Below are 26,324 nucleotides of genomic sequence, written 5' to 3'. Positions count from 1 at the left end.
GAAAGGACAAGAACCATTGCTCTCTGTGGGAAGGAGGAAGGGTGACAGTCAGGTAGGTAGGTAGGTAGGTAGGTAGGTAGGTAGGAAGGAAGGAAGGAAGGAAGGAAGGAAGGAAGGAAGGAAGGAAGGAAGGAAGGAAGGAAGGAAGGAAGGGAGGGAGGGAGGGAGGGAGGGAGGGAGGGAGGGAAGAGAGAAAGCAGGAGTAGATCCTGATAAGAACAATTATTTCTTCTGAATAGTATTGGGTTTTTTAATGTTTTAAATTATGAGATTCCTTCTTGCCTTTAAATATGATGATGCAGTTTTTTCTTATAATTTTTTGTAGCATGCTGCTGGACCTACTATTATTTCCATGCTCAGTGAAACAAGTCTTTGGCCAATAAAGTAGACATAACTCATTGTAAATCCTGATAGCAAAGAAAACTTCCTACCAAAGGAGAATGGTACTTGGATGGGTGAACCAACACAAGTCTTACCCACTTGGGTTCCAACTATAAGCCAAAGGAGGAACAGTGGTAAGTCTTATGGATGATACATCCATTCAACATGATGACATAATGTACAAGAAGCCAGGAAAACTGACCATGGGAAATTTTGCAGAAATACTGTGGAACAGCAATCACTGTAACTGGACAAACTTGCTCTCAACATAACAACAGAACATAAAGGCACCATTGATATCTTTCTCATTTTTAAATACTGTAAAAAATTGCTACATATGGCACATAACACATTTTTACATACATAGATTTAATTTATAAAAGTTTTTCCTGTTTTCTATTTGCAGAACAGCTAAAATAAAATAAATTGTTTAATTTAAGGTGGAATACTTCGTTATATAAAATAAAGTTTTACACGTGAATCTATGTGTTTATTTAGGTTTTATACAGCGATAGGGTCTTGATTAGCTATTACACTGGACAGCCTGGCCTGGAATTCCTCCTGAGCGGAATAGCGGCTGGTTGGGTTAGTCCTGCTGTCAGCCAGGCGGAAGGCAGGGGCTGCCTCTAAACCAGCTGCCAGCTGGGTCTGTATACTCAGGAAAGGGGTATTTTCTCCGATTCTTTCATCTTCTGTTTCACTTTCCGAGTTACTACTCTCAGAGCTTGTGTCGCTGTCCATTTCCAACCTGTTAGAAATATGGCCATCGGGCTTTGTTCTTTTTGCCCGCCGGCTGTTGACAAGTTTCTTTGTGGGTTCTTGCGCTGGCTCATACTCCTGGGTGGTCTCATACTCCTGAGTAGTCTCATACTCCTCATCCTCTACGATCCTTAAGGGACTGGGGGGTAGGCTATTGCTCTCATGGACTGGGTTGTGGTGAAAGGTGTTGAATTGTTGGGGGTGGGAATCATATTTCTTCTCCCGAAGTCGTGGAGGTGTCACTAGAAGCAGAGGCCGCTCTTCTTCTACAAAGGGGCTGACCGCCACAGATGGCATGGACACTGTCAAGCTTGAGATGGGTGGAGACATTTCAGAAGGAGGTGATTTAGGGGAGCTTGGCATGTAGAATTCTACGGGTGACATGCGAGCTGGGGTAGTCATTGCTGATACATATCTGGAAGAGCACAAAAAACTCCAATAAATACAGGGAATAAATACAGATAGAACTTTGGGGGGGAAATTGGAAAATGGGGATTTTGTTGTTAGTTACTTAACCTGAGAAACAATTCTGTTTATTTTTCAATATTCAAATATCAAGATTAGTGGTTTGGTGCCCTTGGGGTACCTCATTGGATGGGACTGAGTCTATTCTCCCCATTTACATGGAATGAACACTTAAAAATTCTATACTGAAATCCCCTTCCATTTACTTTTCTGGGTACACAACACATCACCCCAATGAAATATAATATCCAAGAGGAAAAGGAGTGGTTTGGCTTTGCTTCTGTACCTGTTTAGCATAGACATTTGTATGTAATCCAGTGCTTAATAAATAGTTTTTAAATTCTACTATAGTAAAAATAACTGAGTCTAAGCATTCAGCAAAATCTTTCAAATTTTGTATTGAAACAATTTTAAATTAGGAAAGAGAGCATGATGAGAAGTATTCTCAAAAGGGCATGGTCTTACTATGCCATTCTGAGAGGAAAGCCTTAAAAGTGACTAGGCTAGTTTTTTTGATAGTGGGGTTTGCTGACATTTGGATCTATGGACTTTATGCACTCTTATTTCAGCTAGGAATTTCTCCATTATGGCAAAGGTTTGCATCAAATAAGATAACATGTAAAGTGCATTGGAGTACTATATAAATGGTAGTTTTTAGCCCTTATTGCTAGATGCCTTCTCCAACAAGGAAAGTTTGTATGCCACTCTGATAAGATCATAGATTTAAAGTTGGAAAAGACTTTAGAAGATACGAGGTTCAAACTGCTCCTTTTACAGATGAGGATACCAAGTGCATAGAGGTGAACCATGGTCACCCAGAAAGGAAGTGTCTGAGGTGAGAGTTCTGGTTCAACTGATATTAAACATTATAGCTACAGATATTTTTGCACTCAAAGCAAAATGATGCAATCGTGTGCTTCTGTCCTACTTCACAGTCTTGAGATTTTTTTTGAGAGATTCTTGGAATAGTAGATGCAAATTTTCTGTTTTTATTTTTCTGTCAGGTTTTTGTGTCCAAAGAAAACTCCTTTCCTCCCTCATCCTTGTTGTAGCTCTATCCAAGGCAGGGAGAGGACTTCTGGGTATTCCTATTGCAATGATTTTAGGTTAAAACTATCTATCATTTATTGAAAAATGTTGAAAAGGGAGTTTTCCTTTCATTCCTACATCAAAGTGGATGATTGCCACTTATACCAGAAGACTTGAACTCTATGGAAAGCATAAATATACAATCTGAGATGAGTGTGGAAAGTCTCAGCTGTTTAACTGAGCTTTCATGTTAAGGGTTATGTGGCAACTTATAATTCTCCAAAGACTGGGTTGTATTGTGTTTGCTCTAGTAGAAAGGAAAAGGAATCCTAGTCCTTCCTATATGAAATGTGTTGATTCAGATAGAGAATGATATTAGTTTGAATGGGAGTACTGAAGCTTGAAATATTTAAGTTGTTAAAAGCTGAGGTGCTAGATTTCTACTTTTTAGGATAGAAACATGGAAATCAGTTTTCTGATAACTTCTCCAAACTCTGCCAGTCTTTAAAATAACTAGGTTTCTAGCAAAATTCTAGTTTGAAACACGTCCCCATAAAAGACACAAGAAGTCCTTTAGGTAACTGGTTATAAAGGAAAGACTCTTCATTTGGACATGAAGCATGACATTATGTGAAAATAGGGGATGAGGGGGCGGCTAGGTGGCATAGTGGATAAGGCACCAGCCTTGGAGTCAGGAGTACCTGGGTTCAAATCCGGTCTCAGACACTTAATAATTATCTAGCTGTGTGGCCTTGGGCAAGCCACTTAACCCCATTTGCCTTGCAAAAACCTAAAAAAAAGGGGGATGACAAAAGAAAAAGAAGGCACATGTGTTGAATGTAGATCAAGGATCCTCAGCTCTGCTAAGTCCATGTAAAGGAAGGGCAGTGAGAAGGGTGAATATACAACCATTGAACTCCTTGTTAGGAGAGAGGGGATCATTTTAAGGAATGGTTCTGTGAAAGCTCTTTTTTAAACGCCACCTTAAAAATGAGATCACAGAGAGAATGGAATACTTTGAGGACAGTCAGAATGACAAAAGACCAGAGCTCCAAGATCAGTTTGGTTGACTTCACATAAAAATGATCTAGTCAACCATGATATGCACATGAGAAACCTGTAGCCCAGAAGAAGATGGAAGTCCATCCTGGGACAAGACCAGAGAACAATCTAAGAAAAATAAATATTTGGGGTGGCTAGGTGATGTAGTAGATAAAGCACCAGCCCTGGAGTCAGGAGTACCTGGGTTCAAATCCGGTCTCAGACACTTAATAATTACCTAGCTGTGTGGCCCTTAGGCAAGCCACTTAACCCCTTTTGCCTTACAAAAGAAAAACTAAAAAAAGAAATAAACAAACAAATAAATAAACAAATTAAATAAATATTTGGTGGGTTCAATCTGGTCTTCAGACCCAAAATTAGCAAGCATACACAGATGTGGCAGCTGGCAAAAGTGGTAGATAGAGTGCTAAATGTGAAGGTAAGGAGATTTGGGTTCAAAGTTTGCCTCAGATAATTAATAACTGTGTAACTCTGGGAAAGTCATTTAATCACTTTCTGTTTCAGTCTTCTCATCTATAAAAATGAGAATAATATGGATCTCTTTTATACAGGCTTTTTAGGAGGATAAAATAAGAAATTAGTATTTTGCTAAATCTCACTTTGTTATTTGAATTGTTAATTGAATCATTATTGTACCAAATGCTGAATCTTTTGCATAGATAGGAAGTAGGCAGTACTACTGCCTAATAAGGATAAGGATGAACACCATTGAACTGTCAAAATTCCAACTTCTTTAATTCTTAGAATTAATAACTTCATAGGTTACTGGGGAAGAGAATTGGGTTTGATGGGCAAAATCTGAGCACATTGGGTTTGATGGGCAAAATATGACAGATTGTTAAAGGACATGAGAAAAGCATTCCCATTTCCTCAGGGAGGAAAGTTTCAAGACTTGGTCAAGTAAAGTAATAAACAAAGGAAGAATTGAACAAAGGATGATATCACAGCTTCAGGAAGTTTTTTCTTCCTTCCATTCTTTGTCTCCTTTGGTGGTTCATACTCAACTTCTTTTTTTAAAAATTTATTCAAGGTAGTGGGATTAAGTGACTTGCCCAAGGTCACACAGTAGGCAATTATTAAGTGTGAGGCTGGGTTTGAACTAAGGTCTTCCTGACTCTAGGGCTAGTGCTCTGTCCACTGCACCACCTAGCTGCCCCATACTCAACTTCTTAAACCCAAAGCTCCTGAAACCCAAGTATTTCCCAGGGAGCATCCATAGTGAGAGTGGTCATTGTGATAAAGAGTCACATGTACAACAGTACCTGTAGTTTGAATAACTAAATGAATGTCATAGACATTCTTGGGATTCCTTCACCATAAGGATGTGAGGCAAATCATGGGCAACTGTGGTCTCATGATGATCTGAAAATCTTTACAATGAAGGTGGGGGAAGCAAGAATATGTCTTTTCTGCACTCTGACCACTGCCCCATGCACAAAATCAGAAATAAGATTTCAAATGGCTGGGGAATTAATGGGAATGAGTAAGTTCCCAGCTGACTTGGGAATTGTGAGAATGAAAGAGACAGGGAAATTTGAGGACAGAGGAGGCAGTAATGAAGATGAAGAGGATGTACTCTTGATCAGTTCTCAAGGCTAGTTAATTTTAGGTAAGAGAGGATGGGCTTGGGGCCCTCTGAACCAAGTCTCCCAAGGTCAGGTGTCTGTGCCATAAGGAAGAGCCAAGGGACTTCAAAAGATGAGTAATGACTTAAATTTCAAGAAGTCACAAGTGCATTGGAATCATGTCAGAGGGCCATGAATGTTCTTATTCATTCCTAGAGAGATTGGGAGCAGCTGGTTGAACCTAGGTTCCTTGAAATGCTCCCAAAATTCTTGAATTCAATATAGATACATAGATGTATTGTGAGGTCTAGGTGAAGCCGGAAACATGCAATGATATGGTATTTGTTTAAATATTTTTTTGGGAAATGTTTTCTTTTTGTTGACAGACACTGTTTATGAGCAAAGCTGCATGTTGTTACTAGGCAGAAAGAAAAAGGAATTATCTGTATGACCGCTGGCCTGCTACATTGTCAAAGGAACACTTCTTTCAGTATAAATTGGGTTAGATGGGTTCCAACATTCCTTCATACTCAGGATCTCTGATTCTCTGACCTGATTCTAATCCTACCAATTCTTTATCATGTGAACTTGGGTAAGTTACTTTTCATTGGACATCGCTTTTCCCATCTGTGAAATGAGAGAGTTGGCCTAGATAATCTCCAATGTTCCTCCTCCCCCTATATTCATTGGTCCTGTGTTAGGTTTCCAAAGGGAAGCAGAGGAAATAGCCTTATCTAATAGGAGACCAGCATGCACCTCCTGGCTCTCATTACTGCTACCCAGGAAGTGCCCTTCAATGAGACAGTGGGTTCTTACTGTGATTCTCTTACGGGGGTTCTCCTTTGCAGGTAGCTTTGCCCTTCTGTTTTACCTTTCACTGTGAGGAGAGTCTCGGTAGGAATCAGGGGTCTCTCTGGCATGCCTGAGGAAGCTGTTACAATCTCGGGGACCTCCCATGCCATTAAGACGTCCTCTAGGCCCCCCAGCTGGGCTGGTGTGCCTACTGTTTTCTATGGATGAAATCACAAGCACAGAGTGGCTTTCAGAGACAAGGCTTTCGGTATGCCCATTACTCCAGCTAGGGAAAAGAAAAGAATAAACAGTGAGAGAGAGGAAAAAAGACTTTCAAATGATAGACAAGGGAAAAAAAATAATCACCAGGTGAAATTATATGCTATTTCTTTCAACACTTCAATACTCTTGATTCTCTTACTCATACTCTGTCCTTGAGTTGAATTCAGAAAAAAAGTGAGGTTTACCCTTCCTGATCAACACTAGAGGGTGGCACAAGAGGGTGAGGATCCAGATTTAAAAAAAATTCTTATACTAATAGAGTAGTAACTCACATTTATAAAATACTTTAGTCACCTCAAATCTCCATTTTACAGATGAGGAAATCAAAGTTTTTAGTGACTAAATAATCAGATAGAGTAGGGCATTGGACTTGGGTTCAGGAAGATTTGAATTTGTTTTTTGTTTGTTTTATTTTTTTCCTTCTTGATCTCTCTGATGCTTAGTATAGTGCTTAGGACATAATGAGTAATTAAGAAATGTATAGTGACTATGGACTGGCACTGATAGTAACTTTATGACCTTGGGCAAGTGACTTAACTTCTCTGCCTTAATTTCCTCATTTAGAAAAATCTTAGAAATTTGTACACCATGACAATCTGTCTCTGTTGAAATTAATCTGAATCTGTTCTTTGTTCTTTAATTTAGGGCAATGGAGTTAAGTGACTTGCCCAAGGTCACACAGGCAATTATTAAGTGTCTGAGGCCATATTTGAACTCAGGTCCTCCTGACTGCAGGGCCCGTGCTGTATCCACTGTGCCACCTAGCTGCCCCTAATCTGTATCTGTTATAGGATTTGAATTCAGGTGCAGCACTCTCTCCAATATATTCTGCTACCTCTTCACATCCTCCTTTCATAGAATCATTTTCATTATATTTATATCATCATTTTCATGGAGTGAAAGTCTACATAGCACAGTGATTGGAATGCTACATTTGGAATCAGGAAGGTGTGAGTTCAAATTTTTCTCAAGTATTTTTGGTGTGACCTTGGGAAGGTCAATGATCTCATTCAGCCTCATTTTCCTCTTCTCCCAAAGAAAATAATAGCAACTACTAAATAATTGTCTTGAGGATCAAATGAGATAATATTTTTAAAGAGTTTCTCAGTTTCATAAATACTAGTGATTATTATTCTTTTTATTGAAGTCTTAGTAGAAGTTCTTAGACTTTTTACTTCCCCAACAAAATTATTTTGCTAAAATAATCAGCTAGAGGCATCAACAAGGGAATCCAGTTCTCAACAGCCAATTTACAAAAGCAACCTCAAACTTATAGAAAACTCTTCCCAAATCTCTTGATGAGACAAAACAATATTGCTTGCCTTCACTTCTTCCAAAGCCCAGGGATATCTTCAGGGGGAATATTCCTTCCATGCCTGAGAAGACACTTCTTTATGATATACTTTGGTCATGAATTTCATGATCTGGTCTATAACCTTGGAAAGTGATGACTTCACTGCCCTTTCTTAGAATAGATCTTGAATGACAATAATTCTGATTTGGAATTTACACTATTGGATTTGAAGTCAGGAAGTTCTGGGTTCAAATCATACTGCAAAATCTTACAACTTGTGGAATCCTGGACAAGACACTTATTTGGCTGGGCCTCCATTTATTTAAAGTGAAATGTAAAAGGAAAGGGTTGGGAGAAGCTAGGTGGCTCAGTGGATAGAGCACGGGCCCTGGAGTCAGGAGTACCTGAGTTCAAATCTGACCTCAGACACTTAATAATTACCTAGTGGTGTGGCCTTGGGCAAGTCACTTAACCCCGTTGCCTTGCAAAAAACTAAAAAAAAGAAAGGGTTGGATTTGATGACTTCTTTAGTTCCTTGTAGCACTGAATTAATGAGTTTTGAGCCTATGAACCATTATCTTAACAGCTAAAAATAATCTATGAGATCTTGAGTTCTTCTGACTCAACCTTTAAGAATACAATGCAGTTGAAAAATTAGAATAACTTTTTAAAAAGAAAACCAAAACGCATAACTTAGGATAAATAGTTTCTGGCCATGGGCCAGTAATCAAGACATCAATTCCATCTAGTGACTTCATTAGTGCTATTCTTTGAGCCAGGAATTCAAATTCAACCTTTGAAATGTTTTGATTATATGACTCTGGACAAGTCACATAAATTTGCTAAGTCTTAGTTGCCTCATCATTAACAGGGACAAAATTATAGCACCTACTTTACAGATTTCATGATATAACATAGGTAAAGCATTTTGAAAATCATAAAGTACTATAGAAATGCAGTGATAATAGAAATAACAACCACAAAAACAGGAAGAAGAAGTACTCAGGTCTTGGATCTTTATGGAAGTTGAATTGTAAATTAGAACATTTCTCCTTCAGCCCAGTATCTGACCTGATCTTGGTCAAAAATCTTGGGTCTGTATCCTAACCTTTTTCCTCTCTGAAATAAGTAAGTGTGACTACATTTTATTTTTCTAAGGTCTCTTTCTATCTCTAAAGCCTATAGTTTTTTTTTATATAAGTTTCAAGTCCTCAGTGTAAAGGGTGAATATTTTCCTTACAAATGGAAAAGGTTTTTGGTCAGACTCATGTGGGAACATGTTTTTTTTTCAGTCTGTTGCTTTTTTTCCCATGAAGATAACAACACAAAAAGGCCAAGGCAAGATAATTTTAGTCAATCCTTATACCTGTGGCTGGGTGTCTGGGTGGCAGCCATGGAGTGATGAGCTGGTGAGGTGCAATGACTAGCGGAGAATGATGTCTCTGTCTCTCGTTCAATGACGTGCTCACTAGAGATGATATTCTTGGATACATACTGCTAAAGAGACAAATAGGAAACCAGTGGAAATTTTGGGTATAGCCTTGTATTAGTGAATTAAAAAAGAAATTTTGAGTATACTCATTTCAGGAAATAACTTAGAAAAATTGTTAAATTTTAGATAAGGACTCTGACACTAACTAGTTGTAAGAAGTCATTCCTTGCTTCCCTTTGCCACTTCTATTCCCTCCTATCAACACCACTTGGTAATGTTTTCTTCTTAGGTTTATACTTTTTTTTCTTTTTTAAAAATTCATTTAAATTTTTCATACTCAATCCAGATCCTTAGCAGTATACTCCTTTCCTTTCTCAGTGAGTTCAGTGCCTGACCCATTGCATTTCACTCCATATCAACTCTTGCCATAATACTAAGGATTTCAACATAATTACTGAAATGTTATCATGGCATATTTTCAAAAAGCTTATGATCCCTATCTCTATTCTTCACTTTTCTTGTAACTTTTATTTCAACCACCCCTTTGTTCCTTCCTTTTCTTTCTCTAATTCTTGGTGAATGCACTCAAATCTACACAATCCTCTATTCTCAAAGATTTTACCAACTCCAATCCCTCCTTGCCAATTCCTAACCTTTGATAATTTTCAATATCTACTTCCTTTGCTACAGAATTGCTCCTGAAATCCATGTGCTGGCAATAATTCCCAAACCCTGCTGAGTGGGTCTTATATAAATTTATGTTTTAGAACCTCAACTGGGCCCTCACTGCAGCAAGGTAATTGTTTTAAAGTTGCCCAAATTCTACTCACACAATAGCTATTCTAAATCTTTTTAACTTTCTGCAAATGACTTATGGTACAGTATTCCTTTTATCATCCCAATCTTACAAATGTTAGAACTGAGGATTAGAAAATCACATACAGTGTTACATTCTACTACCAGCTTGAGGTTTTGTCTAGACTCCCCACTTAAATTCTTGACTTTTCCCCCATCTTACTGCTTCACCACTTAACAATTTTGTTTTTTATTCTACCATGAAATTCAGTTCTTAAGGTCATTATTAGGTAAGCTAAGCAGCTGGATGGCACAGTGGATAAAGTTATTATTATTATTATTATTATTATTATTATTAATACCTCACATTTATGTAGTTCTTTAAGATTTCCAATGAACTTACAAATATTGTCTCATTTAATCCTGGGAGATAGGTATTAGTATTACCCCCTGTTTTTTTTTTTTTTACAGATAAGGGAACTTAGATAGACAGAGAGTTGCCTGGGTTCATATAGTCAGTAAATATCTGAGCCAGGATTTGAACTCAATTCATCCTGTTTCCAAATCCAGTGTTCTAACCACTGTGCAACTTAAGTTACTAGACTCTAGGTGTTGGCTTAGAGTCAGGAAGACTTGAGTTTTTCCTTTTGGTGATTTTGCATTGTTACATTTGAGAAACAGAGTATAAGGTGGTTTAAGTTTTATAAGGTAATTCCCATGTAATTCTTATTTGATCCTGATCCTCACTACAACCCTATGAATTAGAGGCCATTATTTTACTAATTTTACAGATGAAGAAACTAAAGTTCAGAGAAGTTCACTGACTTTCTTAGGGTCACCAACTAATAAGTGTCTGAGACAGGAACAGACCTGGGTCTTCCTTACACTAAGACCAGTGCTTTTTACCACTGTGCCAATCAGTTCATAAGGATTTGTCAGCATTGGATCTCAAAGGAGGGGAATTTTTTCCACCACTGCCTGAAGTCTATGACCTATTGGATTTATAGACTGAAAAGGATATTTGTCAGAGATACATAGAGAATAAGTAAGGTGCCCAAAACCATATTGTCATTAAATGACAGAGTTGGGATCTGAACCCAATTCTCCTTGGTTCCAAACATAGAAAGCTATCCTCATGGCCAAGTGCTATTATTATGCTTATGGTTCTTTTCCTTTGCCATTATTTTTCAGATGAAATAAGATGGTCATGTATTCTATCAAAAGTAAAAAAAACCTTGAAATTTTTATCCAACCAGTTAATGAATCAAATTAAAGAGGAAACATGTTTGTGTTATCATAATCCAAAAGCACTTAAAAATGTTCCTGATATTTCCTCCTGGAGAAATTCCATGTTTCTGGAAGCTCTCATAATAAATAGTAGTCACTGAGAGTAAAGACTGTATAGAATGAAATCAAGGCAAAGCCCAGTTAGGCAGCATTCCTCATGACTCCTCAGAGTTCAGGCAACCTACATTTACCAGCTGTACATTTTCTGGTGGCGGGTTGGGGTGGTGAGGCCCATTGGCCATGTTCACCATATTGTTGCGTTCTGAACGAAGGCTCTGCCGCAGCCGGTCATGAAGCTTTTTTCGCTGCTTCCTGCACATGAAAGACAGAATTACTTTTTAGTTAAAGAAGGCAAAAAGAACACTTCTTAGTACAGTCAAATAATTCTTTTATCTCTGGTAAAATATCAGGGACTTTTGTCTATCAACCAGTAAGTAGTAAGAGGTAAATTATGGAGGCAGCTCCAGAAACTAGAGCTAAGGGACTTTGAAGGTAGAAGCCTGAAGAACTGGAAATCTTACCAAACTTTTGTATACTACAAAACAGCCTTGAAAAACTAACATATCCTTAATCACTAGTCCCTGATCAATGATATTATGTTCACTGGTACCAATGAGAGAAAAAATATATGGTAAAAATGGAAGCAATATAGGCTTTGAAGTAAAGGTTATGTGTTTGAATGCTAGGTCTGACACTTGGGACCTCTGTACTAGGCCAAGTTACTTTCCTTCATTATCCCTCAGTTTATGTAATTGTATAATTGAAGGGTTTCTCTAAATGATCTCTAAGAATGCTGCCAGTTGTAATTCCTATGAGGTTATGCCAAGATGGGAAGATGGGCCCATTTTCTATTGCTTTTAGAGTTATAAAACTACTATTTATTAAAGACAAGGAAAAACTGACAAAGGATTTTTAAAGACAAATCAGTCTGATGGGAAAAAGACAAATACAGATGGTTTCATTTATTTTATTGCTGCAGGTCACATAATCTCAGAGAATTTCAGATCAGAAAGAGGTTCAAATGCCATCTGCTCCAATATGTACACCATCAAAGGATCCCCTGTACAACTCACTGCAGGACTAAAATTGATGTCAATATTGATTTGTCAAACTTGAAAGAACTTCAAGTTTGAAACTTGAACTCAGGTAAGTCATTTTTTTCTCTCTGAGACTCAGTTTCCTCATCTATAAGATCTTGGGGCCTTAGACTAGAATCAGATTCTTTGAATCTCTTACATTTCTTCATCTCTGATTCCCTGATCCCTCCAAATCTAACCACCAAAGAGGTAGAGATTACCTCTAATCTACTGATGATTTTAATACCATGTTTTACTGGTGTCCCTTTCTTAACTTGTGAGTTTTTTGAAGATAGGGTTTTTTCTACAAGGTATCTATTCTCTGTCCTTCGCCACTACTCCCATCCCAGCATAATGTTCTGTACAAAAGATATACTTTTTAATTATTGTTGATTTTTTCTACAACTGTATCACAACTTGCCCAGTAACCCTTGATGGTCTGACTGATTTAAATCTCAGTTTCTTGCTCTATAAATGAGCAAGCTTGGACTATGTCTATCTTGAACCTAATCTGCTATGATTCTGAAGATTTCAGGATGGATGTTGGAAGAAATTATATATTACCATATCATATATTTAATTCTAGTATTATACAATTGCATTAGGAATGTGGGCCTGGGAACAGAGGAGAGGTTATGTCCTGCCCATGGTATTATGATACAAAAAGTGATCATTTTTCATCCTCCCAGTCATCTGTATTTGACTCAATAATATTTTTCTCTCCAACTGCTGGCCTGACATCACTGAGGAAATCATTGCTGAGATAGAACAATGGGCTGCCAAAAGAAGAATGTTGTTATGGAGCAGAAGGTTCCATTAATCTGATTGTATCTGAGCCTTGGAGTGAATTGGAGTATGGGGGCCCAGAAGGAAATCCTTGTTTGCTAATAAGCATGTAAGTTTGGAAGAGGACACAGAACTCAATGAAAATGATGCACAGGCCAAGCTAGACCAATGGTGCTTTCCAAGTCCTTCCACCCTCTCTTTTCCCTCAGGAAATTTGCTTTGCTCTCATCAGTTACACTGTAAACAGCTGTGCTGGGGATCTAATGAGCCGAATTGGAAAACTTCAACACATTCTCAAAAACTGTATTGTAAAGCAAGGTAATCATTTCTTTTTTCAATCTCCAAATGATATGGGGATTTTGTCCTTAAATAACTACTAGACACTTAATGAGTTCCATCTCCAGAACATAGTTGAGTCCCAACTTCTTTGTAAGACATCAACATTTAGTCCTGGGTTGTGGAGGCCATAGAGAACACATTGATTCTATTCTTCTCCAAATAATAAAACTAACATTCATAATAGGGAAGTGATTTGTCCATGGTCTGAAAGGGATCAGAGCAGGATTTGAACCAATTTCATCTGATCTAAATCAAATGCTAATAATTCAATTATGCCATGCTGTCTTGTTGGCAGAATAAAGTATTTGAATTGGAGACAGGAAGATCTGACTTTGAATTTTTTCTCTCAGCCTTCCTCATGAAGTGTAACCTGCCTCATTTCCTCACCTTTCTCATCCTCTAAGATCCTGTCCAGGTCTCTCCATGGTCACTGTTAGAATCTAGCTGTGTGACCTGAGCTGGCAAGGTTTCCTTGCTTTTCAATTACTTGGGAAACTCTCTAAGATTCTAAGTCACAAAGGAACTGATAATATACACCATCACAGGCATTTTCACTTGGGGATTTCTCATATCAATGAAATGCTAGGCCAAGACCAAAAACAAACAGCCAAAAGGAAACAGAAAAGGATGGAATCTAGGGAGCCTTTTAAGCCATTTGTTTTCAGTTATATCCCTCCCCCCATCTCATTATTGTGGTCAGCACAACTGTACTGAATGAGAATGGCTGATGCAATCTTAGTACTGAATCACCATTAGTGTTGACAAACTCAATCTTGTCCTCACATCAGATTTTCTATGTTTATGTGTGTGCATGTTTGAAAGACTTTATGGCTACCAGTTGAGGAGGACTGAGTGAATAACAATCAACTGGCTATGTCCATGTCTATCACAAAATCCTTTAAGGAGTTGTCATCATTTCTTGGTGCAGGCACACCTTTCGCCCTTGCTGATCAAGCTGAACATGATTTCTTATGAATCTGAATGGTTCAAATCAGAAAAGCAAACAGAAATAAAGACAACATCACCAATTCCTATTGCTGCTAGGAGGATGGTGGGGCCTGATTCTCTTCCCAAGGATCTCACTGCCTTCTTACCCATCTGTGCTAATGATAGAGAAAAACAAGGAATAGGAATTTTTACTTGGTTTTGCAGTAGGCCACCACACACATGATGCCAACCACCAGGAGGGCAATGCAGATGCCAGTGATGGTCAACACTCTTTTCTGGTAGAGTTCCTCAGCTTCTGGAAAGGGGCACAAGAAAAGCATGTTACCAGGGTATACTTGGTATTCTTCAAAAGCAAACAAATTGAACATCTGGCATGCTACATGATTCGGTCTCTACTCACGGAGAAAGAATGGGGAAAAAAAAACAAAGCATGGCAACCAGTTACAGAGAATAACTTCAACATATTGGTGCCATTCAAAACCAAAATACTCAATAACAGAATTCTATTTGGAGCAAGCTACAAATATACTTAGGGTTTATTTTAAACAAGCCAAATATAGACATTATAAATATGATATATATAATATATATATAATAAATGTTAGATTAAGAAAAACACAATTATAGATTTTTGGTTTTGTTTGCTACTCTTGCAAAGACAGCTGGAATAAACATTAGAGCAATGAGTGATCAGGGACTGAGTAGATCCCCTTTGATGTTTCTTATTCCCAGTGACCTTCCTTACATTCCAGCGGGCTTTACAAAAAAGCATTTTAATCAATGAAAAGGTGAATAGAAAACAAAGAACAAACTCAAAAACATTTGCAAACATAAGCTTGGCTTGTAGTTATCAAAGTCAAGGAGGCAAGACCCTGTGTCCTCAAGGGTAAGATCAAATGTAAGAAAAACAAAAGATGCCTCACTTTGAGCCCTGAGTCATTGTATCAGAGAAAATGCCAAGAATGGGTAATGACTTACAACTCCCAAAAAAGGGGAACTGGGACAAAGTGCCAGCTAGTTTTTAAAGGGACTAGTCTTTGGCCTTTACTCATCCCTGCCATAGAGATAATTAATCATTAGAAAGAAATCGTTAACATGAGTCACACTTGGAAAAAGAACTCCTGAATGTTGAAATATCAAATTGTGACTCTCACAGTTCAGATGTGGAGACTTTCCATGACCTTAAGGGAACCTGATCTCTAATTCAGGAATGTTCCCTAATCGAAATGGAATGGGGTAACAACTGTTAATGAGTTGTATCCCATTTCTTGGAAGGAATGAGCTTTTGGTCAGACTTGGGTCCAGCCATTTGCATGATGGAGTTTATTTAGCAGTGGCCTAGATCTTAAAGGAACTGAGTATCCAACCGGATTGATTATAGTGATTAGGATATATTCACAAGAACATTTGAAAATAGAATTCCACTGGTGTGTGTAATTACTGAGTTGAGGCTGGCGACTTGTCTCCCTAATTAAACAAGTCCACAACAAACCAGGGCATGTTGCAAAAACAAAATTCATCAAACAGCCCTTGACAAAATCCTCTTTACCGTCCCTATTTTTTTTCTCTTTGTTGGAAGAGAGAAACATTTTTCTGAGAGTAAGTGAATTTTAATTTCTCTGATAAAATGTACTTTATCATTATTCAGGGCATCCTTACAAGCTTTGCTCATGGTCATCAAATTCCAGTTAACAGACTAGGAACATTGTCAAACCCAATTAATATAAAGACTGATTGTGAATAAGAGAAAGAGAAGAAAAGTCCATAGGTAAGAAGGATGAGTGGATGTCATGGATTAAACAAGGACAAGAACACAACAAACCAAAAACAGTCTTGGAACTAGAAGGTGAAAGGAAAATCAAACATAGAGGCAGACTAAGAAAAGGACAGAGAGATACAGGGGAGTAAAGGTAAGGGAATTAGAGGTTTAAAGGTTAATGTTAGTAAGTCAACCTTAGGCTCTTGCACAGCATGCTTCATATTAGGGGGGAAAATAATGTAGAGATGTTTGAAAAGAAGGTAGAAATTGGAAGGGATTTCCCATACAGCATAACTCCTTCACTAGCCTAATGGGATCTGTGAATGGTGATGGAGAAACCAAGTGACCAGGAAGAAAATATACAGTGGGCCAAATTAGTTCTTTACTAATGTTGTCAAAAACATACCAGCAGGGAATGGTCATGGCCCATCTTCCTCTGGATGCTGCCATGCCTATTGGCAGGCAGACACAATGGGAGCTCAAAGGATTTGGGGGCCTGATTGGGGCCTTCTTCCATATTTTGGTCCAGACATGAGTGCTTTTGGTCTTGAGTGAGATAATACATCAGGAAGAGAAGATGGGAAACAATCTAGTTCAAACTATCCTTGATACAAGTCAAACCCTCTTGCCCACTACTTTCCTTTTCATTTTTTTATAATTTTTTAAATAGGATGCAGATTGCCTTCTTCACTGGGATCTCTAGATGGCTTTAAAAGCACAGAGATCTCTATAAATGTTGTTGTGAACTATTTATCAGAAATGACGAAACAGCAAATTTTCATTTGTGCTCTTTTCACTTGTTTTATACCAAAAATTTTTTTTCTTTGAATTGAGTGGGTGGATCTCTCTCTGGTGACATTTATACCTCATTCCCATTCTATTCTTTATACAAGTGACCCAATAGAAGCTGATGTGAGAGAGGTATATGTAAAGTAATTATCCAGAAATAAGGAAGTGATAGTCCCATTGTACTCTTCCCTCATCACCACAGCTTTAACTAAACACTAAAAAGTTAGTGATTGTCTAAAGGAGGGATTTCTAAACTACAGTCTCAGGGGGTATTTGACTTGTGAACAAAGAATGGTTTATACATTTTAAAATAAAGTATTATTTTAGTTAAAGATGTAAAAAACACCATTCTTAGCTTAAAAAACAGGCCTGGGGGCAGGATTTGCCTGTGGGCTGTAGTTTGATGATCCCTATTCTAGAAAAGGATGAAACTAAGATGGTTTAGGACCTTGAATTATTCATAAGAATTGGTTGAAGGAGGACATGATTAGCTAAGGGAAGCCTCAATGGGGACAAAGATTCTAAAAATATTTCAAAGTCAGCCCATTTGATGAAGGAGAGATTAGATTTGTTTTGTTAGCTGCTCTCCCTTCAACCCCCCCCATGTGATTGGAAGCTATAAAGAAGCAAATTTAATTTAGGGGTACATGGGAGAGTAAGGAACAAAAAACATCAAATAAAAACCCAACTTCATAAATGGTAGAGCTGTTCCCAAGAAACACAGGTGGTCATTTCCCCTTCTTTTGAGGGAGGGTCTATAAGAAGAGGGTGCATGAGCACTTAGCTGGTATATCATATGGTAGATTATTTTCATTCATGGTTGGACTAGATGGTTGCCTCTTCCAACTCAAAATCCATTATTCTCTGTGGATAAAGTCTATCCAGTCACATTCAGATTAGCCAATGGGAAGCAGCTGTTAGAGAAGGGAGGCATGAGCTTTCTGCTTCTATGAACTTCAATGGACATGCAATGTATCTTGTCCTGAAGTTGAGTATTTGTGCTGGTTTCAATTTATATGACCAGCTGAATCACACCATACTAATTGTGTTTGTTCAGATAGATTTGGCAGAAATTCAAAAACTAACGGGAGGAGCCTTGGAGAAAACTCTGGCAATATCTTTTAAAATAATTTGCTCCTCCCTACAGATGCTGTTACAGGGTCAGCAGGGCAGAAGCGAATCAGATGGAGATTTGAAAAAAAATGCTACTGATCTGATAGGTTAGGAACTGATGGGGACATTCAAGCATCCCTGCAGCATCACTGCAGTATTGGCTCAATGAGCTTTGAATCTGGTTGGCTCTGGACTGGGCTGAACTGGCCATCCTTCCAGAGATGACCTCACTCTTTTCTACTTTTAGATCCTAGACCTTTAAGACTGGAGCTTTCTGGTATTGATCAGAGCAGATCCTGGTAGAAGGTGGAGCCCTAATTAGAATGAAAAGAATTTTCTCCTGGACATCAGAAGAGCAGCCTCTCCCCTGTGGTCTTATGCTTGTTGAATTAGTGTGTACTCAGTTGCTCTGGATGGACTTTCTGCAATCAGGAACACCATCCTAGGAACTGGACCCTTGCCATCCTGGGGCTTTAGCCCAAATGGGTTGGAAGTCTTACAAAAGGCCAGTTTCCTTTAGAAAGGACTCCAGCAATTTTTATGGAAGGTCTATGAGCAAATTTTCATTTTCATAAAGTATTTGGTGGCAGATTCTCTTTGGCTTAGTTTATTATTGCTGTTATTGAATAATAATGAAAATAATAATAATATGTGTGAGAAACTGTCTAGTCAAATCTATGATGACATAGCTAGGGAATGTGAGTGTGATAACTCAAGTGTCATCTCCATGTAGTTCTTTAGTGGTAGGGGAAACAGAAAGTAAGTCTATCCTCCATCCTTCAAACTGCAACCAGGCTGATCTCACATTCTTCACTGATTGAGATTATCTAGGTATTTGATCTCCCCCACCCCATTTTAAGGATCAGGGTCTTAACATGGAGATGGGAGTCCTCTTGCCCATGGTCATACAGATAGCAATAGGTAAAACTAGAATTTGAACCAAGGTTTACTGAATTAGCCTGATTTTGAAGGTCTAGGAACTCTGCAGTTCCACCAGTTGCTCCACCTTTTCAGCCAAGAAAATGACATAAGACTAATTCAGGGAGCTGCTAGGTGGTACAGTGGATAGAGCATTGACCCTGGAGTCAGGAGGACCTAAGTTCAAATCCAGTTTCAGACTCTTAATACTTACCTAGTTGTGTGACCTTGGGCAAGTCACTTAACCCTATTGCCTTTCCCCTCCCCTCCCCCCCCAAAATGCCTAATTCAAGGACTGTTTCTTCAAGATGGGGGGGGGGTCCTCTGGGATTTGTTGTCTGGAGAATCCTTGTGGATTGGCTTCCCCTTCCTTAACTCAATGAAAATGTCAGTCAACCCTATCTAATAGAGAGCCAAAGACTATTTTCTTTATAGATTTTCTTTGACCTTGCTCACAAGATAAGGAAGGTAAACATAACTAAACCAGAGACATTATCTAATCCAAGCACTTACTATTGTATTTCCCAACCAGGGTCTGTGCTTCCTGCCCCAGGAATAGATGGCTTTTCCTTTGGTTCCTGAACCGAAATGGGCATAAGAGTGGGTTTCTGGGAGGATTGTCCTTTGCAGAAGACCCCTTAGAGTCCTGGAGCCCAGGAGATCTGATTACCCTGAAGTCCTTATCAGCCTTTTCAGAACAAATGGAATCTGCAGGACAAACACTATGGTAAAGATGGGAATTGGAAATGAGTTTTAGGGATCAGAGATCTGAAGTGGGGTCTGGGAAGTGAGAGAGTTGCTTATGTCTAATAATAGCTAAGGGTCAAGAGAGACCACTGTTATGGCTGTATGATCCCTTCTAAAGCAAAAAAAAACCATTTGTTAGGAATTGAGAGGAAGGGGGAAAAGAAGGGGGAAGAGGCAGTCAAGTTCACAGGTGCTAAAATGTGCTCGAAGGCACTAAAAAAAGGAATGATTGGTCCATACCCATAAATTCAATCCCAAGATGCTCTGCCAATGCAGAAAGTTGGCAAAAAAAAGAAAGAAAAGGGAAACAGTTTCAGAAAAGAGCAATACATGGTAGTCCAAAACAAAGTTACACATCTATTTGTTTGCACATGAAAATGGGACCAGTGTGGAAGGATTCTCAGAGCAGTGTTCATGCAGGTGTCATCAAGGTGGAGTCCACAAAGAGCATTTCATCTCCTGCTTAACCCCTCAAAGCCTTCACTGATGGAGAGGTTGGGAGAAAGGGCTTCCTTACTCTAGCATAGAGGATCTGAGCTAGCAGGACTAATGGAGAGCCAAATCAACATCCTCACTTTATAGAGAGAGAAATTGAGGCCCAGAGAAGTGAAGTCAATTAGCCAAGTCACATAGGACAAATGTCTTCTCCTGCACCATAAAAGATATCATATATTGGAAGGTGGCAAGTAGTCTTTAAAACATGAACTTCCTTTTTGTGGGGAGGAGAGGGATTATTGTCTTACTTTTATCCACTCTGTATTGTCTCCCCACCCCAATCTTTTATTTCTTAGTAAGAAAACTCTGCTGGACTCCAGACAGGAGTCAAGAGAGCTGGCTTCTATTTCCAATCTTCCCACAGTGTATCTAGATGGCATTGTCCAAATGACCATGCCCTTAGTTTCTTTCTCTCTAAAAGGGATATGATCATCCTCTCCATCTGAAACAGATTTGTACATCATCTGGGTCAGTTTACCTCCTTTACAAAAAAAAGGAACAGACCTAGATAGGGGGCTTGGGTTTCCTAGGGTCATATAAGGTACATAGGGGTGATTTAGACTCAGGTCCCCTGATGCCAACCAGAACAGTTCCCACTAATCGGTGCTTTGTTTTGTCCAATTTGTTTGCCAAAAGCTCTTATCTCCTCATTAGATTGCAAACTCCTTGGTACCATCTTTGTGTGTTTACATTAAAATCAGCAACATCTTGTCTCTACCCAAGGTATAGTGCTTTCGAATTCAGGTAATTGGATAATAATCTTTGGTCCCTTCTGGACTCCCTGCCAGCACCACTTACTCCCACCCAATATGCTGCCAGGATAAGTAAATGTTTGGAATGAGTTAAGTTTAAGACATTTCTAAGCATAGAGCAACATTGAGACTCAGAGAAGAGATAGCCAGGTGGGGAAAGAGTCTTTCTTTAGGAGAGTGAGTATTAGGATGATTCTTTAAAGACTGAGTGATGGCCTGAGCCCACTCAGCATCAAAGAAGGAGATGACAGCAAGGATTCTCCAAATGGTCCCCCACTTCTATTTTGAAGCTAGAAATACTCTGCCTTCTATAAGAGAAATTTTAGAGTAGAAAGAGTGGAAAAGAGGCATTGAGCTATTCTTCTTTGTCACTGATTACTGATTCTAGGTCTACTCTAGCTGAATGCGCCTGGGGAAAGCTCCATTTTGTCATCCAACACGAACAATAATTCTTGTTCTTTCCTCTATTTGGGGACCAAGCTCTTATCTGGATATCCTTAGTTACTAGTGTACTCTCCTAAAATGACTTTGTATTTAGCTTTGTATGTAATCTGTTTGCACTTTGGATGTATTTGGCATTTCCTTATTTGTATGCATGATAAAGGTCTGGATATGTAGTAAACTCTGTATTATCTATATCTTTCCAGGATTTTGAAATATGTTTGATGAATAGTATCTAATAAGGAAGAGCTTGATGAATGAATGAGTTAACTATCATAAAAGGAACTATTCTTATTAGTAGAACTAGTATGGGGCAGACCTCTTTTGAGTCAAGTTGCTCCACACTGAGACTAACTTCAGGATGAACCCTGTATGGGTTAGATATGATAGATTAAGGAGACCAAAGGAAATTCAGAATGAAACCATTTAGAGCAGGACACTAAGTCCATTCCTCTGGACCTTTGTTCAAAATTCATCTACTGATCTGGATTTTCCCAAAGATTCCAAGGAATTCACCAGATTTATCAGTGGTGGCATTAATCTCCCAGAGGAGGGCTCATAGATTCTTGAATTAAAAACCAGATTGATTTGAATTGAATTTCACTCAGAACCATCCTCCTTCCTCTTCTCTCTGGGCCACTTTCATCTACCCTTTCTTGCTTATTGTATATATAAATTTGGCAAGATGATGATAAATAAAATATTTGTAAGGAGACTACAGTGGAGTTCCCCATTCCCAAGTGCCCCTTCTCCCCAACTGATCAGGAAGACTTTAAGGGTTAAGCCAAGACAAAACTATATGTTATAAGAACTCAACAATCCTTGACAGTTGAAGAGTAGTCGAGAAAGTTGTACCTGTGAGCCTCCATGAACACTGCTAATGGTATGTTAGTAGCATAAAAAGCTTGGTTGTTAAGTCTGCAGTAAAATTCCTGGCATGCCCATGCATATGTGTAACTGCTTTTACATGGTCTTAGCAGCAAGGCCACCATTCATTACGCTCATTTCATTTCATGGGAAGCCATATTCTTATCAGGCAGCTTCCATTGAAAATGAGTCAATGGGAAATTGATACTTAGGTCTTAAAAGGACTCAGGGTGAAAAGTCTTAACAAAGAAACATGCATTAACCCTCTAGTATCCTGATGACTCATTTGGACATACTCTATTTTTCTTTTTTGATCCAAGGAAAAAAGTCTTATGCCTGCAAACCCTTTTTCACTTCATATGTAGCTTACTATTTTCTCTGTGTTATTTAATCTAATACCCTACTTATGGTTATTACTTCAGAGATACTTCCTCTAGAATTTTCCCCCCAAATGAAATGATTTATAAGCACAAGGATTGCTGTGTTTACAAAACAATTTAGTTTTTTTAGTAACTGATTTCCTACTGTGCCTACACATACAAAAATAATTCAAATTTGCTATCTATTATGGACAATCACCTAAAAATCTAATTATTTTTGAAAAGCCAATTAACCAATTTGATGGATTGGCTTCATTTTCTATTGTTCCTGAACAGAAATTGTCAGGCCAATTATTTTAGCCAGGTGTGGGTTTCATATTTCAAAGCAAAAGCCACAATAAGGGAAGTGGGAGATACCAACTTTTTTTATACCAACTGATTTTACCTTATATTATCTTACTTGTCCATCTTTGTCTTTTTCTCCAATAGAATATAAACTTGAGGGAGTTTTAGGGCACACTTTACACCCCGGTTTTAGCCCGGGGACTACATCTTGATTGTTGTTGAATTGAATGGTATTCTGTAGCAACTCAAGCTTAACTGAAGTGAGCCAGTGTGTTTTCTCCCTGTGAGTACCCTTAAATGTTCAGACAATCTTTGAATCCCCAGATGAGTCATCTCATTCTCCTGCCCTAAATGATTGGATTCTCTCTTTGTCAATTTTAACTGCAGCCAATTGAATTGTGCCTAGGGTTTGATTACTTACCTTGTGGACTGGTAGCCATGGGTCTGAACTGCTTTCAGATTAAACCAACTAGACTGCCACTGCATTTGTAAAGTGTGGAAAGAGAAGATGCCTCTGGTGTTTACAAGTAAATGTTTCACACTTCTTACCAGGTTCACAAAGCATGGATATTCTCCATGCTTTAGGTCAGGCTGCTGGCCTGAAATAACTCTGACTGGGAGAGGATATACACCTGGGACTATCTATCAAAAATGCTAGGAGAACAAATTAGGATTTTCTAGGAGTCTGCTAAAACTACATAAGTGTATCCTTTTTTTGAAGGACTTGAAAAACATGGGGTGGTATATTGCACAATAGTAGCTATATTTTCAGGGGAAATATCCTTTATGGATGGTATCCTATTATACAAATTAAAATTTTGTACTTCTTCACACTGACTAATATGAACCCACTATTGAAATTGGACATCCATTTGTTGCCAGGGGCTCTTATAACTAGGAATCTCTCCTTCCAGAGTGAACATGGATTCAATTGTGGTTTGCCTTTTATTTTTGAATATTTGAAACTAAGCAGTTCAGTTAGGAAATCCATCAAGGGAAAAAACAGTGGGGCAATGCCATGTTCTTAGAAAACATGATGTCATCTAACAGGCAGTGACTTAGGGTCTGAACTGCCGGCTCCTCAATTACCTTTCCCCCTGCCATAACACTTAGCTTGCAAGGGCAAATTATTCCTGAAAGGTAGCCATCCGAGAAAGAGTTCTTTCCTAAATGCTTGAACTTCTCAAATACAGTTCAAGACTTCAATTATGAAATTATGGAATGCTCTGATCCATAAATGTATAATCCCACACCAGAGAATGTCATACTAATGATGTAAGAGTTCAAATACTCCTTGGCAGCTGACAATGAAGCTTGAGATTCAAAACTGGATCTGTTTTGCAGATTTGGCTGATCTCAAATATTGGGGATGGTAGTGATGATAATTTGCTTCATTTCTAACCTGAATGTTACCTTATGTTGTTACTCTCTCTAGGATGCATGGTCAATTTTTTTTAAATCATCACATGGTCAGGCAAAATTCTTTTTCCCCCTTGGAGCCACCAAGTCTTCCCCAAACAGAATAATGTAATTCCCCTTGGATCAATGGTGGTGGTAGTAGTGGGGATGGGAAGAGATATGAATTTAGGCATTACATCAGAGGGGGCTGAGAAGATCCAACTTTTAAAGAAATTTTCTTAATAGATCCCAAAAGTCATAAATATGCTTCTAGTTGGATGCTCCAAATGAAACATAAACTCCCCCTTACCCAAAGGCTGTTGCTGAATATATCAGCAAGAAGGCCTTGAAGAAATTGTCCTTAGGGCTTCCCAAATAAAATGTATTTTTTCACCAATTTTTTTTAAATGATGGTGCATAAAGTGAAAAGAGGAACGCCTTTGCCTATGTTCTAAATGAGCTAGGAAACATTTATTTGTAGCAGCTGGGAAATGCTTTTTGCTCTTTCGTGGGCAATACTACCCGCACAAAGCAGGAAGATCCCAGTATCCCATCATCAAGAGGCAAGCACTTTATATTTCAAAGAAAAGCTAAGAAATATTCAAAATGTGTGAGGGGTCCTTTCCTCTCCTAAGATCCTTATAAATTAGTACAATAACATGTTCTAATTTCTCATTTATTTAAATTGGCCCTGGATGCTTGGTTTGCAAGACACCCCATTGATGAGTGAAGCCAACCAAGGGCATCCAAACTCGAGTGGCCCTGGGATGTTCTGGGAATTCCTCTCACTTTGTCTCTCCCACCTTTTCCTCATTCTGTAAAAGCAGACTGGGCAATGATGAGAAACACCTGCATTCTGTTTGCCAGGTTTATTTGACATAAATAATACATTCTGTACCATATCAAACTTACCATTGTTTCAAATGCATTATGGGTTACAAGTTAATGAGATCCCTTTCAGACTGGTGGCATCTAAGTTAGACTACTTAGTGGAATGACTTTATTGCATTTCCTCCATAAAAGTGAACTTTAGAGATGGTTATTATGACTGTGTCACTCCTGGGGCCTGATTGCAACTGGGTATCCTTACCCACTATCCCCTTGAGTTCCCTGCTCAGCCTCACATGCCTATTAGTGTCTTAGGGCAGAAACAGAACAGTTCATACAATGATTTTGGTTAAGATTTTCATGCGACAGGCAGAGGCCATCCATGTTAGACCTGGTAGAAGAAATCTAGCTCTAGGTGTGATCTGGGGAGGGAGATGCAGCAACAAGAAAGCAGTGCAGTGCCCTCTGGGCGTGGCATGCTCCTACTCAGGCAGAGACAGAAAGGGAGTGGACGTACTGTAGAAGCTCGCCATTACGTAGTTTTGGCAACGATCACCAGTAAACTCATTTGGGCACCTGAGAGGAAAAACAAAAAGAAAAACAACGGTAGAGAAAACAGAGAAAAGAGAAGAAGTGAACATGTGCTAAGAAAGAAGCTTCATCAGTGTCAACTGCTGGACCTTGGTGAGTTCACCTCCAGGAGCAGTCAAAGCTTTGCCCCAATGTGGCTCGAGGGTTGGGGGACCCCTCCAAGGAGACCAGTTTGGACCAAATTGAATGAACCATTAGGAATGGTGGAGCCTCCACTGTCCCAGGGGTTTGCATCCTCCCAAAGCAGAGGTCACTGGGGGAGCAAATTGAAGAAGCACCAAGTTATCTTGGTAGCTCAAGGAATTCTGATTTATATCAGTAGTCAAAGATATCAGGAAGAAAATGGCTAGCCTGTCCCCGATGGCTGCTGATATTTTGGAACTTTTTTCCCAATCTCTTGTCTCCAGTGACAGGAGGTGACAACAATGACACATTATGCCACCGAGCCATGAGTGCAGAGCCCAGGCGCCTGGTTGGTCAAACCACCAAGTGGTAGTGCTTGTTGCTGTGGATTGGGGAAGAAAGCAAAGTTCAGATTATTTTTAACATACTTTCTTGGGTTTGGATTTTCATGGGCACATTCTCAGTACATCTTGCTCCAGTGAATCCAGGTTGGCACCTAGAGGGCAGAAATGTGATAAACAACAGAGGCTAAAGACACCGAATGAT

General features: G+C 38.8%; 1 protein-coding gene across 3 annotated transcripts; it reads right to left on the bottom strand.

Moving 5' to 3' along the window:
• Positions 1-292: 292 nt before the first annotated feature.
• LOC141517357 (pro-neuregulin-1, membrane-bound isoform-like) lies at positions 293-26,324 on the bottom strand. Of its 3 annotated transcripts, none has more exons than XM_074228301.1 (6): positions 25,582-26,324; positions 14,485-14,587; positions 11,329-11,455; positions 8,996-9,126; positions 6,133-6,339; positions 293-1,555 (listed from the first exon to the last, which is right to left on the bottom strand). In XM_074228301.1, the coding sequence occupies exons 1-6, from the start codon at positions 25,703-25,705 to the stop codon at positions 883-885; spliced, it is 1,365 nt and encodes a 454-aa protein (XP_074084402.1). In that variant the 5' UTR covers positions 25,706-26,324; the 3' UTR covers positions 293-882. The 3 variants fall into 3 exon arrangements, with proteins under 3 accessions (XP_074084402.1, XP_074084406.1, XP_074084405.1); XM_074228305.1 differs by having other exon boundaries at positions 26,207-26,324; XM_074228304.1 differs by lacking the exon at positions 25,582-26,324 and having other exon boundaries at positions 14,485-14,849.

Source organism: Macrotis lagotis, chromosome 3, assembly GCF_037893015.1.
Source record: "Macrotis lagotis isolate mMagLag1 chromosome 3, bilby.v1.9.chrom.fasta, whole genome shotgun sequence".
NCBI classification, from domain to species: domain Eukaryota; kingdom Metazoa; phylum Chordata; class Mammalia; order Peramelemorphia; family Peramelidae; genus Macrotis; species Macrotis lagotis.
This window is presented reverse-complemented; position numbering and strand designations above follow the sequence as displayed.